The 19,193-nt window shown below is 47.7% G+C and overlaps 1 protein-coding gene across 1 annotated transcript in view; it reads right to left on the reverse strand.

The window, feature by feature from the left end:
- Positions 1–19,193, reverse strand: part of abcb4 (ATP-binding cassette, sub-family B (MDR/TAP), member 4) — a 40,701-nt gene that overhangs the window by 17,559 nt on the left and 3,949 nt on the right. The window contains exons 3-18 of the mRNA XM_056286551.1: positions 18,459–18,639; positions 18,290–18,323; positions 17,795–17,986; positions 16,812–16,983; positions 16,575–16,699; positions 14,373–14,544; positions 14,043–14,156; positions 12,764–12,874; positions 11,894–12,019; positions 9,888–10,091; positions 9,538–9,708; positions 8,456–8,617; positions 8,000–8,194; positions 7,423–7,569; positions 4,800–4,904; positions 4,350–4,427 (exon numbers count right to left, since the gene is read on the reverse strand). Of these exons, the coding sequence (XP_056142526.1) occupies positions 4,350–4,427; positions 4,800–4,904; positions 7,423–7,569; positions 8,000–8,194; positions 8,456–8,617; positions 9,538–9,708; positions 9,888–10,091; positions 11,894–12,019; positions 12,764–12,874; positions 14,043–14,156; positions 14,373–14,544; positions 16,575–16,699; positions 16,812–16,983; positions 17,795–17,986; positions 18,290–18,323; positions 18,459–18,639 (2,289 nt within the window). The remainder of the gene's footprint in view (positions 1–4,349; positions 4,428–4,799; positions 4,905–7,422; positions 7,570–7,999; positions 8,195–8,455; positions 8,618–9,537; positions 9,709–9,887; positions 10,092–11,893; positions 12,020–12,763; positions 12,875–14,042; positions 14,157–14,372; positions 14,545–16,574; positions 16,700–16,811; positions 16,984–17,794; positions 17,987–18,289; positions 18,324–18,458; positions 18,640–19,193) is intronic.

The following is a 19,193-nucleotide window of genomic DNA, read 5'->3' on the forward strand; positions in this document are numbered from 1 at the left end:
GTATAGTGTCAAGGAGAGGAATGTGGAAGGACAGATGGTGGTGGATTTTGCAAAAAGGACAGAAATGGCTGTGGTGAATATATATTTCAAGAAGAGTGAGGACCACGGGGTGACATATAAGAGTGGAGGAAGGTGCACACAGGTGGACTATATCATAGTCCACCTGTGGTATCAATACTGCATCAACACAGGAGGCGCGATCTGAAAGGGATTGGAGACTGCAAGGTGGTGACGGGAGAATGTAGCTAGGCAGCATCAGATGTTGGTCTGTAGGATGACTCTGGAGATCAAGAAGAGGAAGAGAGTGAAGTCAAGCCAAGGATCAAATGGTGGAAGTTGAATAAGGAAGATGTTGTGTGGCCTTCACGGAGATGTTAATACAGGCACTGGGTGGTAGTGAAGACTTGCCGGATGGCTGGGCAGCTACTGCAGAAATGGTGAGGGAGACAGCTAGGAGGGTACTTGGTGTGTCATCTGGACAGAAGAAGGAAGGCATGGAGACTTGGTGGTGGAATGAGGATGCACAGGAAGGTATACGGAGGAAGAGGTTGGCGAAGAAGAACTGGGATCGTCAGAGAAATAAAGAAAGTAGACAGGAGTACAAGGAGATGTGGCAAAAGGCGAAGAGAAAAATGACAAAGGAAAAGGCATATGGCAAGTGGTATGAGAGGTTGGACACTAAGGAGAAAAGGTTTTGTACCAATTGGCTAGACAGAGGGACTGAGCTGGGAAGGATGTGCAGCAGGTTAGGATGATGGGAGGATAGAGATGGAAGCATGCTGACAAGCGAGGAGAGTGTGTTGAGAAGGTGAAAGGTTTACTTTGAGGAGCTGATGAATGAAGAAAAAGAGAGAGAGAAGGTTGGATGATGTGAGGATGGTGAATCAGGAAGTGCGGTGGATTAGCAAGGAGGAAGTGAGGGCAGCTATGAAGAGGATGAAGAGCGGAAAGGCGGTTGGTCCAGATGACATACCTGTGGAGGCATGGAGATGTTTAGGAGAGATGGCACTGGAGTTTTTAACTACAAACCCCAATTCCAATGAAGTTGGGACGTGGTGTAAAATGTGAATAAAAACAGAATATAAAAGGGGTCCGCGGTGGTGTAGCAGTCTAAGCATCGGCTTTATGTCGATGTGGTTGCCCACTGGGGACCGGGGTTCGTGCCCCGGTTTTGTCAGATCCGACTATGGCTGGACTCGAAGAAGCAGCAATAATTTGCAACGCTGTCTTCGGGAGGGGGGCGGAGTCAGCTTGTGTTAGTCACATGTATGCGTCTCTGTGTGTGTAGGGAAAAGCGGTGGTTCGGCCTGGATTCGCCTTGTCACAGAAGTGGCGAGGCGTCTCCTTCGAGACTGCCGGCCAGAGAGATGCAGTTGGCGATTGCATGCAGTACGAGGGTGGGTGTTTGAACTTAAATAGGGGATCGATTGGCCACTAAATTGGGCGAAAAAGGGAAAAATCAGAAATAACTAAGTAAGAAAAAAAACAGAATACAATGATTTGCAAATCCTTTTCGACCTATATTCAATTGAATACACTACAAAGACAAGATATTTAATGTTCAAACTGATAAACTTTATTGTTTTTTGCAAATATTCACTCATTTTGAATTTGATGCCTGCAACACGTTCCAAAGAAGCTGGGACAGGGGCAACGAAAGACTGGGAAAGTTGACAGAAACACCTGTTTGGAACATTCCACAGGTGAACAGGTTAATTGGAAACAGGTGAGTGTCATGATTGGGTATAAAAGGAGCATCTCTGAAAGGCTCAGTCGTTCACAAGCAAGGATGGGGCGAGGTTCGCCACTTTGTGAACAACTGCATTAGCAAATAGTCCAACAGTTTAAGAACAACGTTTCTCAACGTACAATTGCAAGGAATTTAGGGATTTCATCATCTCCAGTCCATAATATCACCAAAAGATTCAGAGAATCCGGAGAAATCTCTGCACGTAAGCGGCAAGGCCGAAAACCAACATGGAATGCCCGTGACCTTCGACCCCTCAGGCGGCACTGCATAAAAACCGACATCATTCTGTAAAGGATATTACCACGTGGGCTCAGGAACACTTGGGGAAACCATCGCCAGTTAACACAGTTCGTCGCTACATCCACAAGTGCAAGTTAAAACTCTACCATGCAAAGCCAAAGCCATATATCAACACCACCCAGAAACACCGCCGGCTTCTCTGGCCCGAGCTCATCTGAGATGGACTGACGCAAAGTGGAAAAGTGTGCTGTGGTCTGACGAGTCCACATTTCGAATTGTTTTTGGAAATCATGGACGTCGTGTCCTCCGGGCTAAAGAGGAAAAGGACCATCCAGATTGTTATCATTCAAAAGCCAGCATCTGCGATGGTATGGGGGGGTTTTAGTGCCCATGGCATCATGGGTAGCTTGCACATCTGTGAAGGTACCATTAATGCTGAAAGGTCCATACAGGTTTTGGAGCAACATATGCTGCCATCCAAGCGACGTCTTTTTCAGGGATGTCCCTGCTTATTTCAGCGAGACAATGCCAAGCCACATTCTGCACGTGTTACAACAGCGTGGCTTCGTAGTAAAAGAGTTCTGGTACTAGACTGGCCTGCCTGCAGTCCAGACCTGTCCCCCATTGAAAATGTGTGGCACATTATGAAGCGCAAAATACGACAACAGAGACCCCGGATTGTTGAGCAACTGAAGTCGTACATCAAGCAAGAATGGGAAAGAATTCCACCTACAAAGCTTCAACAATTAGTGTCCTCAGTTCCCAAACGCTTATTGAGTGTTGTTAAAAGGAAAGGAGATGTAACACAGTGGTAAACATGCCCCCTGTCCCAGCTTTTTTGGAACGTGTTGTAGGCATCAAATTCAAAATGAGTGAATATTTGCAAAAAAACAATAAAGTTTATCAGTTTGAACATTAAATATCTTGTCTTCGTAATGTATTCAATTGAATATATAGGTCGAAAAGGATTTGCAAATCATTGTATTCTGTTTTTATTTATGTTTTACACAACGTCCCAACTTCATTGGAATTGGAGTTTGTAGATTGTTTAACACAATCTTGGAAAGTGAGAGGATGCCTGAGGAGTGGAGTAGAAGAGTACTGGTACCGATTTTCAAGATCAAGGGCGATGTGCAGAGCTGTAGCAACTACAGAGGTATAAAGTTGATCAGCCACAGCATGAAGATTTGGGAAAGAGTAATAGAAGCTAGGTTAAGAGGAGAGGTGACGATTAGCGAGCAGCAGTATGGTTTCATGCCAGGAAAGAGCACCACAGATGTGATGTTTGCTTTGAGAATTTTGATGGAGAAGTACGGAGAAGGCCAGAAGGAGTTACATTGTGTCTTTGTAGATTTAGAGAAAGCATATGACAGGGTGCCGAGAGAGGTGTGGTATTGTATGAGGAAGTCGGGAGTGGCAAAGAAGTATGTAGGAGTGGTGCAGGGTTTGTATGAGGGCAGTGTGACAGTGGTGAGGTGTGCGGGTAGGAATGACGGATGGGTTCAAGGTGGAGGTGGGATTACATCAAGGATTGGCTCTGAGCCCTTTCTTGTTTGCAATGGTGATGGACAGGTTGACGGATGAGATCAGGCAGGAGTCTCCATGGACGATGATGTTCGCAGATGACAGTGATCTGTAGTGAGAATAGGGAGCAGGTTGAGGAGAGCCTGGAGAGGTGGAGATATGCACTGGAGAGAAGAGGAATGAAAGTCAGTAGGAGCAAGACGGACTACCTATGTGCCAATGAGAGGGAGAACAGCGGAATGGTGAGGATGCAAGGAGTACAGGTGGCGAAGGTGGATGAGTTTAACAACAATAGAAAGAAAGAAAAAAAGCCACTTGATTTTGTCATTGTATTCTTACAGCGAATTGTATTGTATGAATTTGTTCTCTGCATTTAACCCATCCTATTGTATAGGAGCAGCGGGCGGCTGCAGTGCCGGCGGACCAACTCCAGTTCTTCTTTCCATTACCTTGCTCAGGGACACAGGCAGGAGTATAAACCCTAACATGCATGTCTTTTTGATGGCAAGGCCCTTCTTGCTGTGAGGCAACAGCACTAACCACTTGGCCACCGTGACGCCCACGCTTTTTTGCAGTTGCTGTGGTCATTTTGTGTGCCCCGTCACAAAAATCAAATGCCCGCCCTGTTGATTTGCTTTAGTGCCGGGTCTGCAGCGAAACACCGATTCAGCATTTCATCTAAATAATTTTCTTCTCTCTCTCTGATTCTCGCCGTTTCTGTAAGTGACAGGAGTTGGGAATGGTACCCATGCTTTTTTTGTGTAGTCTCTGCAAGGGTGGGGGGCGTTCTGCCATCTCATTCATCTAAAGTGATTTCCTGTGTCGACACACTCACCTGTCTCATCATGGCTGTAAAGGCTCGGAGTCTCAGCTTCATGGTCAGAATCTCGCCAGCTTTTCCGAAGCAGAAGCCCTAAGTCGAGAGTTCATATTGAGAATAAACTAGCAGATCTGTACTCTGTGTGTGCGTGTGTGTGTGTGTGTGTGTGTGTGTGTGTGGGCGTGCATGCATGTATCACTCATAAATGCTCTCAAAACGTCAAAGAACCCAAAGAGCACAAGCTCTCTCAAAATAAGAGCAATAAAAAATAAATGAAGGGCACACTAGACAGAGAGAGAGAGAGAGAGAATCATTATTATTATCATTTATAGCCCGTGAAGAGAAATTTGGCAGTAAAAAAGTACACTCTGGAAACTCTCAGCAGTCAGACGGATAACTGCCATAACAACAGGTTTTATGAGGGGCGCTTTCATGGGATGAGGGTGCATGTGTACATGTGCATACCTGCAGAAACATGGTGATGAAGGATATTCCTCCGATAGCGGCAAACATGAGGGAAAACAAATTGGATCTCTCCCGGACAATGTCCTGATCTTGTTCGGCGAACACCTGAGGATCATAACAAAAACGCATATCCAAAAACTACAGTAACTACAAGAACACACACATCCAAACTAACACATATATCCAAACTAGACAAAAAATCACTGTCCAAGGGAAGGAACCCCAGCCAGGATGACTGTCAGAACTGCCAGTCTGCATGGGCTAGCAGTTAGCTTAGCCTGCCCCGCTTCAGCATCCTGTCAGACTGCCCTCGGTGTTTCCTCTTCAGGCACAGCTCTGGGCAAGGGGCCGTGGTCCTTGGGCCCACCGAACGCAGCAGACCAGGCTCCCTCAGCTGATCCAACACCAGCTCTCCCAGCCAGACACCCTCGACACACCTCCCCATACACCACACGACGACACCAAAAACACCAGTTAACGCCAGCTGAGGCTGCCGCCAGACCGCCCTCGGTGTTATCGGAACTGCTGGTCTACATTGGCTAGCAGTTAGCTTAGCCTGCCCTGCTTCCGCGTCCTGTCAGACTGCCCTCGGTGTTACCTCCTTGGGCGCAACTCCAGGCAGGGCTGTGGTCTCTGGGCCCACAGGACGCTGCACACCAAGCTCTCCAAGCTGATCCAGCGCCAGCTCTCCCAGCCATCAAACGAAGACAAAACTTAGACGCAGGTATGAACAAAGACACTGCATGGACGGTACTGGGTGAGGCCACCGCAAACATGAATTCATGCCGCCATCTTCCTGCACATCTTCCCACATTTAGCTAAATGCTTGCAGGGTCATTGGTGGTCTGTGCAGCATGGCAGCTTCTAATTTAGTCTCATGTAAAGCGAATTTCCATACATATTTCTGGCAGTTTTAGCCTTTATTTGATAGTTAACACGTGGGGCAGGGGATGTATGTACTAGAACCCAGGATGCTGCATTTAAGTCTACAGGATGGTCACATTTGCAAAAATCTATGCAAAGATTTGTTTTGCTTTTGAGGTGACAGGATATACGTTGTGTAGTGGGTGGGGATGGAGTGCTATGATACTTGACTAAATGCTGGGACTCCATAGTTGTGCACAATTTCATCCGGATGACGCCACCTTAACCATTTCCAACCTCATTATTTTTAACCTTAACCTCCACTTGAGTCCTGTGCCTAATCTTATCCTTAACCCAAATCTCAACCTATCTTTAACCATTATCTTAATCTAATGTTAACTCCCAGGTGAAATGTCGTACAAATAGGGAGTCCCATTGAATGCTATTTAGCTAGCTAACTTGCTAGTTATTTATAACTTGCTTGCTAGAAAGCTGGAAGACAAAGTGAATAATATGAGAGCAGAAAATGGATTGTCATATGCTGGAGCTGCTCAGAGAATGGACAGAAGCAATGAGAGTGATGTGAGACAAGAAGCTGAGGAGGACAATTCAGTCCGGAAACATGCCGACTTTTGCTCTTGTAAGGATCAGATGAGGTTTTTGGCCTTTTTTGGCAAAGGTAATGAACTGTACTATTATGGTTTGGAGACAAAGCAAGAGAGGCAAGATTGAGATGTTTTGGACATGTGTGGAGGAGAGATGCTGGGTATATTGGGAGAAGGATGCTGAATATGGAGCTGCCAGGGAAGAGGAGAAGAGGAAGGCCAAAGAGGAGGTTTATGGATGTAGTGAGGGAGGACATGCAGGTGGCTGGTACGACAGAGGAAGATGCAGAGAACAGAAAGAAAGGTAAACAGATGATCCGCTGTGGCGCCCCCTAACGGGAGCAGCCAAAAGTAGTAGTAGTAGTAGTAGTAGTAGAAAGAAAATCTGAGAGAATTGACAGTAAATGGCAGTAATGCAACATTTTGGATTCCAACCGCCACTAAAAACCAATAATAATAATAAGACAAAATGGAGATCCAGCAACTCACCCTCCACAGCTTCACTGTGTTCTTTTGCGAGTGGCACAAAAGACTGCTTGAAATCCGATTTGGGGGGCCAGAGCATCAGGACTGAGATGCATCAAGTAGAAATCCGATTAGAATCACATTTCAGACCACCTCCAAATGTGGTTTAGATCTATCCATCCATCCATCCATCCATTATCCAAACCCTTTATCCTGCTGTCAGGGTCACGGGGATGCTGGAGCCTATCCCAGCAGTCATTGGGTGGCAGACGGGGAGACGCCCTGGACAGGCTGCCAGGCCAAAATCCCATTTCATGTGTTTTTTTGCTGTCTAGAATTTCTAAAATCAATCTGGATACCATCTGGATATGCCCAAAAGCGGATTTGAGCTGGCAGTCTGAACAAGGCCAAAAGATATTTCTATTGGCTCATGTTGCGAATTCACGGGTCAGAGCTCAACATGGTTGAGCCTTGTGTGAAGGTGAAGTACGATATTGCAACACAACCAGAAATGATGCAGTTTCTTCACCCTTTGCACTTTTTGAATGGAAGTGAATCATACACGAAGCAAAACTTCGCATACTTTTCTACTACTGTGACCAACCCGTAAGCCTCCTTGGTACATTTGAACCATAAAAAGAAACGCGCTTTTTGATTGATTGATTGATATCACAGTGGCGGTAACTTACAGAAGTGATCTTGGAGAAGATGATGGCGAAGGCAGGCTGCATCGCTCCGTTGACGGTGGCACAGATCACCCCCACCACGATGTAGGGCCACTCGGGGAGATTGAGACGCAGCACCTTGAAGAATGACACGGGAGGAACCTTCTCATCCTACAGACAGACAGAAAGAAACATGTAATTAGACTGAGAGAGCAAGACAGGAGAAGTGGGAGATAGACAGCGAGCAAACAAATGAGTGAGTCAGTCGGTCAGTGAGAGGACATTGCCTTTGGTGACATAGAAATTGCAACACTTCAGAGTATTTTTTTACTTTTTCCAACTTGTGCTTTTTTGGAAAGGGACACTGGAGAGTGCCACGAAATGGAGAAAAGAGAGAGAGAGAGAGAGAGAGAGAGAGAGAGAGAGAGAGAGAGGGGATGAGATGCAACACAAGTCCTAGGTTGGAGTCAAAACGATCCCAGACTATAAGGCACAACGACGGGAAGCCCCTCTTCAAGGTATTTTGGGGCTCAATCTGACCTAAAATGGTGGCCAAAAAAAAAACAAAAACCCCCACCCAACTCAAATTTCTATGTCTCACCTCCTCCGTCTTGTCCTTGTCACTTTCCTCCTTTCCTTTCTTGTCCTTCTCTCCCTCTGAGACAATGAAGGAGGAGCCGTTAGTGGATTTCCTTCTGTACAGAGAACATTCTGAGAAGGACATGATGGACGGGCTCTTCTCATCCACAGCCTGCTCACATGCCGCTGCATCATCCTCCTCCACGCTCTTGAAGGTCTGTTGACCAGGGAACACGCTGCAGGATGACCTTTGTGAAACCGCTACTACTGGTTTCTTCTTGAGTTAAAGTTGAGTAGACTATGTACATATGTACTGTGTGTGGTCGTGAGAATATCTGTGTGTGTGTTTATGTGTCTGTCTGTATGTCTTTGTATATGAATGTGTGTGTGAATGCGTGCCTGAGCATGCATGGACTTGCAAAATTTGTGTGTGCGTGTGCATTTGTTTATGGATGTGTTTGGACATGTACGGTTTTACCTGCATGGTGACAAGCGTGTGGTAGACTCCCTGTTTCTCCATTAGTTTGTCATGGGTGCCCTGCTCAACAATCACTCCGTTCTGGAAACTGGCGATCACATCAGCGTTTCTGATAGTGGAAAGACGGTGGGCCACCACTATGGTAGTACGACCCTTCCTGACCTGGGTAGAAACGGACATGTTTGACATATTTTTGGGAATTGGTAAATTCTTCTCTGCATTTAACCCATCCTAGCTATGTAGCTAGGAGCCAGTGTTGTAGTACTCAAGTCCGACTCGAGTCCTGATTTTCAGGACTCGTGACTTGACTTGGACTTGAGCACTGATGACCGACTCCAGTTCGTCTTGCCATGCCTCGTTCAGGGGCACAGACAGGAGTACTAACCCTAACATGCATGTCTTTTTGATGGTGGGGGAAACCGGAGCACCTGGAGAAAACCCACCGCAGACACAGGGAGAACATGCAAACTCCACACAGAAGACGACCTGGGATGACCCCCAAGGTTGGACAACCCCGGGGTTTGAAACCAGGACCTTCTTGCTGTGAGGCAACCGCACTAACCACTGTGCCACCGCGCCGCCCAAAGTTGATATGATGATGATGATGAAATAATAATGATGATATAATCATCATTTTTTTTCTGTGGAGTTTTTCTTAATCCGCATTGAGGGTCTAAGGACAGGGGGTGTTGTACAGAATATAATATGACTCTAAAATCCTCTGCAAATAAATTGATTTAGGGCTACACTTTACTTGATTATGTACTGAGGGGTTTGTCTGCAGTTCTGCGGGGGTGTTTAAAGCACTCTTCGCTTGAGATTTTGCACACATTTACCTCTCACGCCATATGACTGGTGCAGAACTAACTGCCACATCAGCCTTACTGACTGCATGACTGTGGTTCTCAGCTGGTCTGTAAGCATCCATACACTCTATATACATTCTGCATATATAGTTCTGAGGCGACAATACTCTTGATGATAAAAACATTCAACTTTGTGTGCAAAGGTGTTATGTGAGATACAGATATTAATAAATAGACTATCAAAGTGTGTGTTCGTTAGCGTGTGTGTGTATTTGCCTTGTCCAGGGCTGCTTGCACGATGGTCTCACTCTCAGCATCGAGGGCTGAGGTGGCTTCATCGAGCAGGAGGATCTTGGGATTGCGGACCAGAGCCCGGGCGATGGCGATCCTCTGCTTCTGCCCTCCGCTCATCTGAGTGCCTCTGTCGCCTACCAGGGTGTCAAACTTCTGCTCCAACACAAGTCTCGGAATCAGTCGATGGTGAACAGAATAAATACCAATCAAAACTTAATTCGTAAAGCAAAAGAGGTCACAGAACTCGCTAGCCTTAGCTATCAGTGTATCTTTGTTCTCACACACGTGTACACACCCACACAAACAAGCACAGTAAATAAAGCGTGACATACATCGGGTAAGGTCATGATGAAGTCGTACGCGTTGGCTTCCTTGGCGGCCCGGTTGATCTCTTGCTCCGTCACATCAGGTCGGCCATATCTGATGTTCTCCGTGATGGTGGTGGCAAAGAGGATGGGCTCCTGGCTCACCACCCCAATCATCTCCCTCAGGTAGCGCACATTGAGTGAACGGATGTCGTGGCCATCGACGCACACCTACACAACACAGTTAGCCAAACAAGTGAATGGACCAGGTGCATGCAGTGGGCATGACCAAAAGTGAACAGATAGGAGACATAAAAAGGAATCGGGAACACTTATTTGTCATTTCCCCCAACCCACAGCAGTGCAACACAAAGACAAAAACTACAATAACTACAAGAACACACATCCAAACTAACACATACATCCAAACTAAACAAATAAAAATCACTGTCCAAGAGAACCAGCCACGACGACCGTCGGGACTGCTGGTCTGCATGGGCTAGCAGTTAGCTTAGCCTGCCCTGCTTCCGCGTCCTGCCAGACCGCCCTCGGTGTTTCCTCTTCGGGCGCAGCTCCGGTCAGGGCCGTGGTCCTTGGGCCCACCAGACGCAGCAGACCAAGCTCCCTCAGCCAATCCAACGCCAGCTCTCCCAGCCAGACACCTTCGACACACCTCCCCGCACTCCAAACGACGACACTAAAAAACACAATCAACGCTAGGCGAGGCCACTGTCAGACCACCCTCAGTGTTATCGGAACTGCCGGTCTACATGGGCTAGCAGTTAGCTTAGCCTGCCCTGCTTCCGCGTCCTGTCAGACCGCCCTCGGTGTTACCTTCTTGGGCACAACTCCAGGCAGGGCTGTGGTCCCTGGGCCCACAGGATGCAGCAGACCAAGCTCTCTGAGCAGATCCAGCACCAGCTCTCCCAGCCATCAAACGAAGACAAAACTTAGATGCAGGTATGAACAAAGACACTGCATGGACGGTACTGGGTGAGGCCACCGGTGCCCTTGGTGTTTCCTCTTCAGGCACAGCTCGAGGCAGGGCCATGGTCCCTGGGCCCACAGGACGCAGCAGACCAAGCTCTGCCAGCCATCAAACGAAGACACAAACTTGAGATGCAGTAGTGGACAAAGACACTGCATGGGTGAGGTCGCTGCAAATGTGAATTCGTGCCGCCATCTTCCCACACTCCATCTTCTCCTCCACTGTTTTCTGTCGAACCTCTAAGGTTGTTACAGCGCAAATCACCCTTCCACAATGACAAAGCCCATGGAGGCATACTATGAGGGTATGTTAGCTTAAAAAGTGCAGGAAATTTAAGATTTTTTAAAATATGATACCTGCTGTGACAAAATGATAGCCTCATGACCCAAATCAATCCTTGAATATGATCTAGCTTGTGAGACAGAGGAAAAAAAGCTGGCCAAACAAATTTAACACAAACAATGCTATGGGGGGGGGGGTGTCTGGGCTCAGCCTTAGAGATAGGGTGAGGAGCTCGGTCATCCGGAGGGAGCTTGGAGTAGAGCCACTGCTCCTTCACATCGAAGGGAGCCAGTTGAGATGGTTCGGGCATCTGATTAGGATGCCTCCTGGGCGCCTTCCTTTGGAGGTTTACCGGGCATGGCCAACTGGGAGGAGACCCCGGGGTAGACCCAGAACTCGCTGGAGGGACTACATGTCCAATCTGGCCTGGGAACGCCTTGGGATCCCCTAGGAGGAGCTGGAGGGAGCTGGGGAGAGGGACGTCTGGAGTGCCCTACTTAGCTTGCTGCCACCGCGACCCGACCCCGGAAAAGCGGCAGAAGATGAGATGAGATGAGATGAGATGAGATGAGATGAGACAATGCTATTGAACAGTAGCTAATCTAATTTTCTGACACTGTGACATTTTTACAGATCCGTATCTGACGCTAGATAGTGAATGGCAAACTTGACAGACTGCCAGACGAGACAAAAGGTGAATAATGCAAGGTAAAGGCTTTTGGTCCACATCGTGAATGTTGTGTCTTAGAAACAAACTACTTACACTTCCTTCCTGAGGATCATAAAACCTCTGAAGAAGCTGAACAGTGGTGCTTTTTCCGCAGCCGCTGCTGCCAACCAGGGCCATGGTCTGACCATTATGCACAGTCAGAGACATGTTATTCAACACCTACACAGGAACGTAGTTAGAAGATAAGATGTTAGTGTCATGAGCTCAAATCCAGCCATACATTCTTTGATGCTAAATAGCTTTGTGAAAATGGTCTACGTAACTTCCTGGATATGTAAAACTTCATAAAATGTCCCTTTTGGTAGGAAAATATGCTGTACATAATATGAGAAGACTGAAATCGTGCATGCAGGATCTACTACTACTTTCGGCTGCTCCCGTTAGGGGTCGCCACAGCGGATCATCTGTTTCCATCTCTTCCTGTCCTCTGCATCTTCCTCTGTCACACCAGCCACCTGCATGTCCTCTCTCACCACATCCATAAACCTCCTCTTTGGCCTTCCTCTTTTCCTCTTCCCTGGCAGCTCCATATTCAGCATCCTTCTCCCAATATACCCAGCATCTCTCCTCCACACATGTCCAAGCCATCTCAATCTTGACTCTCTTGCTTTGTCTCCAAACCATCCAACCTGAGCGGCCCCTCTAATATAATTGTAATAGTAGTAGTAGTTGTTTTTTCTTTTTGGATCCCCCCCCCCTCTTTTTCTCGCCAATTGTGTCCGGCCAGTTAGACCCCCCCCCCCCCGGATTTGGACACAGTTGCATTGGTTCAAAATATCTGTGAGGTGTGATGTGTGATGTGTGCATCTTTTACGTGACTGTCAGTGAAACTACAGGAAGGTGTGGTGGGTAGGAAGTTAAATGCCCAAAGAGCAGCAAAAGCTGCCTTAGTGGGGGACCTACTTTGACGTCAGGCCTTGAGGGGTAGGAGAAATGGATGTTCTTGAACTCTACGTTTCCTTTGATGTGGTCGGGCCTGTGGCCAGATTCTGAAAAGCTGTTGATGTTCGGTTTCTGCAGGGGTAAACACAGTAAACATTATTCATTCATTTACCTCAACTCCGTTCAACTGGGTTTATCAGACATATGCTAGGTTGCTGTATGGCCCTATTGATGGACACGCTGTAATAATGGTGGTGTCCATATTCACCTGATTATATCACTCTCTCTCTCTCTGTCAACCCCCCTCCTTTATCCTTCAGTCTGTTTCTCACCATGACCCAAAGCCCCTCCTCTTCAAACAGACAATGGGAGGAAGAGCCCTGGCCGCCCAGGTTTAGGTTAACACATTTAGCAGGGCTTATGTTTATTTACACCGCCCTTTGTGTTTCACTGTGGCTCTGTGTTATACACGCACGTGCGCGCGCGCACACATACACACACACACACACACACACACACACACACACACACACACACACACACACACACACACACACACACACTGCCTGCTCCGGTTGTTCTATCCCTGGCTTTGTTAGAGAGGAAGGTTGAGGGTCTGCTGCCTGTGATCTTGTAAAACTAATTTAAGGTTCTCTCTCCATCTATCTCTCTCTCTCTCTCTATCCTTCTCTGTCTCTATCACTCTCACTATCTCTCTCTCTGTCTATCTCATCTCTCTCTGTCTATCTCTCTCCATCTCTCTCTCTGTCTCTATATATACATATACATACATACACACACACACAAACACACACATATATGTATGTATATATATATATATATGTATGTATACATATATATGTATGTAGGTATAAACCTGGCTTCTACCTCAGTCTAACGTCTGAAGGATTTTGATCTAATCCCACTAATGGTATTCGTGAGGCATCACCCTTGGAAGGCAAGTTAAACTCAACCGGCAGCAGTTGGGTGTGCAACCACTTCATCAGAGGTCTCGCAGCCGTGCAAAGTCGGCCCAATGACCTGCAAGTCCCTCATTCACACTGCAGGCGCTCCAATTAGAGCCAAATCCCCATTACCGACTCCGAATCTGTCGGTCACATCAAAGCGAGTCCCCGGAGCGCCCGGGTGGAGCGGCGCACCTTTCGGTAATGTAAACTGACAACCGCGCAGCAGCATAGGGGATGTAAATGCTGCGATTCGGTTGCGTTTTCCTTTATTGTGTGTGTGTGTGTGTGTGTGTGTGTGTACGTTTTGGGAGGTTTGCCCGTTCCTTACTTACGTTGTCGATGATGCTGTACACCTTGTGTGCAGCTCCCCGGGCGCTGGCAAAGGACTGGATGTTAGGAGAAGTCTGTCCCAAGGTAAACGCTCCAATTATCACACTGAAGATTACCTTGAGGACACACACACACACACACACACACACACACACACACGTAGTAGCTGTTACCAAACTCCTTATGTTTGAAGCAGACATTAAGATTTTAAAAGTCAGCATGTGATGGATATTTTTTTTGTGATGGGTGGGATGTTTACAACGCCTTTATAGTGGTTACACTTATAATTCCCAATTTGGGACGACAGTGAATTGAATTTGCACATTACTCACTGTGAGCACAGTTCCAATGGTGTACTCGCCACTTAAGATGAGTGTGCTGCCATACCAAAAGGCCAGCGCATAGGACATGTAGATTATCAGGAAGGTGAAGCCCATGGCGATGTTTGCAGAGAGGGCCTTCTTTATGCCCACGTTCTTAGCATCTTCCAAGTTCTTATGATACCTTTAATATGAGCCACACAGACACAAGTGGGAAAACCAGTGAAACAGTGAGTGGAAAAAGAGTGAATCTTGGGATGTCCGGGTGGCGTGGTGGTGTATTCCCTTGCCTACCAACATGGGGGGATCGCCAGTTCGAATCCCCGTGTTACCTCCGGCTTGGTTGGGCGTCCTTACAGGCACAGTTAGCCGTGTCGGCGGGTGGGAAGCCGGATGTGGGTATGTGTACTGGTCGCCACACTAGCGCCTCCTCTGGTTGGTCGGGGCGCCTGTTCGTGGGGGGGGGCTGGGGGGGAATAGCGTGATCCTCCCATGTGCTATGTCCCCCTGGTGAAACTTTCACTGTCAGGTGAAAAGAAGCGGCTGGCGACTTCACATGTTTCGGAGGAGGCATGTGGTAGTCTGCAGCCCTCCCCAGATCGGCAGAGGGGGTGGAGCAGCGACCGGGACGGCTCAGAAGAGTGGGGTAATTGGACAGGTACAATTGGGAGAAAAAGGGAGAAAATCAAAAAAAAAATAACACAGTGTAAATCTTGTGAAAAGGAAGCCAGATGGCAGGAATGTTGGGGCCCAAAGGCAGAGAAATATGTACCATTACCGTGTGCGGAGAGCAAACACTGATCAGATCGTTCTACTGGCCAGTGTTGTTATTGAGTTATTTTGATGGCTGGATCACTTTCTGGTGCAGCCTTTATGAGACCATTAGCTCAGACGTCAAAGCAGATTCAATTACTTTCATGGCTCAAGACTTTCAGTCTCACAAACTCTCAGTTGTTACAATGACGGGTACAATTACATAATTGTAACCCAGAATTGTTCAAGTTAGCACATCGTACATGATCAAAGAAGGTTGAATCAGTTCATCTGGCTACAACGTTTACTGACAGATATGTTTCATCACTCAGCTAAGTGACTTGAGGTCACTTGTACCTCTTTTCCACTACATGGTACCAGCTCGACTCGACTTGACTCGACTCCACTCGCTTCTGTGTCGTTTATCCATTACCGTAACAGTGCCCCCTGGATTTTCAGCTCTCTGTTTCTTTCAATTTCTTTTTTTAAATGTTTTACTTATTTCTAGTTTTTCCTCTTATCCCACCAAATTAACCCAATGGCATATGGCCGGAACTCTTGTAGAGTAACTCCCCCGGCTCACGTTTCCACAGGAAGGAGATAGTCGTTACAACAGCTTCCTTCAAACTCGTGTCGGCTGCTCTTGCTATTTTACACGCTGAAGCCTCGCATGGATTGCATTTCCTTCAAGCTGCAAAGGAGGCGTAGGGAGAATGCTTTCGGTTGCTTGGCTGCAGGCGCCCGGACGGGGCAGAGGGGTCGCTGGAGAACGACGAGTCCCAGAACACTACACCGATCTACACCCACTATCCCTCGGGTGAGGGTGGCCTAACGAATGCCTTACCTCGTGGACGCTCTGTCTGTCACCGGTTATGGCGAGTCTGGGATACAAACCTCCCAGCCACATGACGAATGGCTTGCAAGAACGGCGGTTTATGCCGCTTGGCCATCAGAACGGCTTCTTTCAATTTCTGTGATGGACTGGCGGTCTGTCCAGGGTGTCTCCCCGCCTGCCGCCCAATGACTGCTGGGATAGGCTCCAGCATCTGGCTTGGATAATGGATGGATGGAAGATAACTCTGTTTCGACCGCTTCGGTATTTAAAAATGCCGGGTGATATCCCATGCGTGCATTGATGACGCAGTGACGCGTTTCTCTGACCAATCAGAGGTTGGCATTGATTTTGGTACCAGCTACCCGCTCCAGTTTTTTTGGAACCTCGACAACGGTGGTACCAGAAAAGTGGTAACAGCTACCAAAATGCCGGTACTTTCCAGTAATGGAAAACGAAAAAAGGGCGAGTCGAGTCAAGCCGGTACCATGTAGTGGAAAAGGGACATTAGTTCTTCTTCTTTGATTTTCTTACTTGGATTACTGAGCATGTATCAAGACATATAATTCATAATTTAGCAATAGCACAGCGATTGCATGCATGCAAACCTAAACACGCAACAAGCCCACCTCTTGATCTCCATTGTCTGACCACTGAACGCAAAGACGGTCCTGATGGCGGACAGGACCTCTTCAGCAACAGCTCCGGCCTTGGCATATGCAGTCTGCTCTTTAGATGTGAAAGACGTCAACACCTACACAGAGGGGGGTGGGCAGATGGGGCGCAATGTGATGACAAATGCGCAAATAGAAGGCGTGTTAGAGAAATGGCACGAACAGAAAGTAAACAAGCGTGAGTGAACCTACCATGCTGAAGAGACTGGCTGATATACCCAGCACAGGGCTGACAGCCAGGATGACAAGAGTGAGCTTCCAGCCTCGGATGAAACCGATGATGAAGGACGTGAAGAAGGTAGTGAATGACTGGATTAGCATCCCCATTTTATCCCCTATGCCTTCTTGGATTTTGTAGATATCGCTGTTTAGAGGTTACATAAAAACAAAAGATGGCAGCCAATGACCTCCGGCAGTGCAACAACATTTGTGCGTCTGAAATGTAACTTACAAATGATCTCAATTTAGTTAACGCTCATTTTCAAAATGCTTCATAGTACCATAAGTCGATGTATTCTATTTTTTTGGGGGGGGGATTTTCCGCCCTTTTTTCTCCCCAATTGTACTTGGCCAATTACTCCACTCTTCCGAGCCATCCTGGTCACTACTCCACCCCCTCTGCCGACCCGGGGAGGGCTGCTGACTACCACATGCCTCCTCCGATACATGTGGAGTCACCAGCCGGTTCTTTACACCTGACAGTGAGGAGTTTCGCCAGGGGGACGTAGCACGTGGGAGGATCACGCTATTCCCCCCAGTTCCCCCTCCCCCCTGAACAGGCAACCCGACCAACCAGAGGAGGCGCTAGTGCAGCGACCAGGACACATACCCACATCCGGCTTCCCACTCGCGGACACGGCCAATTGTGTCTGTAGGGACGCCCGACCAAGCCGGAGGTAACACGGGGATTCGAACCGCCGATCCCCATGTTGGTAGGGAACCGAACAGACCGCCACGCAACCCGGACGGCCCCAAGTTGACGTATTCTAACCGTGAGTGGTCCTTGCAGGAATCAATCATCTAACCCAGGCTCCACCCACCAAGGTAGCCAGGAACAACTTACAGGTCCAACAATACACGAGGATTTCCCAGTATTCTATGTGTACTGCCTGCACGACTTCGTACGGTTTGTCACGACTTCGTACAGTTTGTCTCCACTGCATTCTGCCACTCACTCCGTCAGCCGTGTGTTGAGCTCTCCGGTCTCGTTGACATCGAACCAGCCAATGTCCTGTTGCATGATGCAGTGGAAGAAGAGTTTCCTGAGGCGTTTCACCTGCCGCCCTGCTGCAAGGGTCCAGAAGGCCACCTGAATGTAGGCTGCCAACAGCACCACCGCCCCCATGATGGAATAGTAGATGGCATAGCTGGGTGAGAGAAGCACAGGGTAAGGCACCTCTGAATCTCCAGACTATCGTTATCGAAGCACACATAAGAGATATATGGCAACAGTAATTATAAGATACATAAGATTATAAGACTACTGTATTGTTATTATAAGATGAATAATATTAAGACTATTGTTTTTAGAAGATACATAATTTACTCTCATGTCCAGCAGAGGTTGAATGGGGTGACATTTCTTATAATTAGAAAAAAAAACCAATTTATGACTTAATCTGATGTAGGTTTATGTCCTCATGAGATTATCCTCTCAGTAGAAGTCTTACCTGTTCATATCGTCTCCCAGGGTGGTGTTAGTGGCCATGAGGGTTACATCTGAGGAAGATAATGTTCAACGGCACATGAACAATTGTTTTAGAATAAAACCATCTTATCGATGGGCGTAGTAATATGCATGTGTGTGTGCAGTGCTGTGAATCTGTGCCCGTGTGTGTGTGTGTGGATGTGAAAACTCACCAGGATGGCTGATATTCTTGGACAGTTTGGAGTCATCCACAAAGCTGTCTGTCATGTCGCCGAACACAATACACATGAGAGGAAGCACGACCCCATTGGCCACGGCCATCACCGTTCCCAGAAGGATCAGTCCGATGTCGTAGCCATCCGCGAACCTGAACTACACCGAGACAGGTCGATAAGTAGGGAGGAGAGTCAAGAAGCAAGGAGGGCCAGTATTCAAAATGTTGGTACAGGAAAGAGTGGTGTACGAATGCAGACATCAGTATCTGTAATAATAATCATCATCATCCTCGTAATTACCATCATAAGCTCTATTCTCAAGTGCTTTTTTGTACTTTTACAAAGTTGTTCACAAGGAGTAACAAATGAGGGGCGTCCGGGTAGCGTAGCAGTCTATTCCGTTGCCTACCAACACAGGGATCCCCAGTTCGAATCCCCGTGTTACCCCAAGCTTGGTCAGGCGTCCCTACAGACACAATTGGCCGTGTCTGCGGGTGGGAAGCCGGATGTGGGTATGTGTCCTGGTCGCTGCACTAGCGCCTCCTCTGGTCGGTCGGGACGCCTGTTCAGGGTGCAGTGGGAACTGGGGGGGGGATAGCGTGATCCTCCCATGCGCTACGTCCCCCTGGTGAAACTCCTCACCCTCAGGTGAAAAGAAGTGGCTGGCGACTCCACATGCATCGGAGGAGGCATGTGGTAGTCTGCAGCCCT

This window comes from Lampris incognitus, chromosome 9 (assembly GCF_029633865.1).
Source record: "Lampris incognitus isolate fLamInc1 chromosome 9, fLamInc1.hap2, whole genome shotgun sequence".
NCBI lineage: Eukaryota > Metazoa > Chordata > Actinopteri > Lampriformes > Lampridae > Lampris > Lampris incognitus.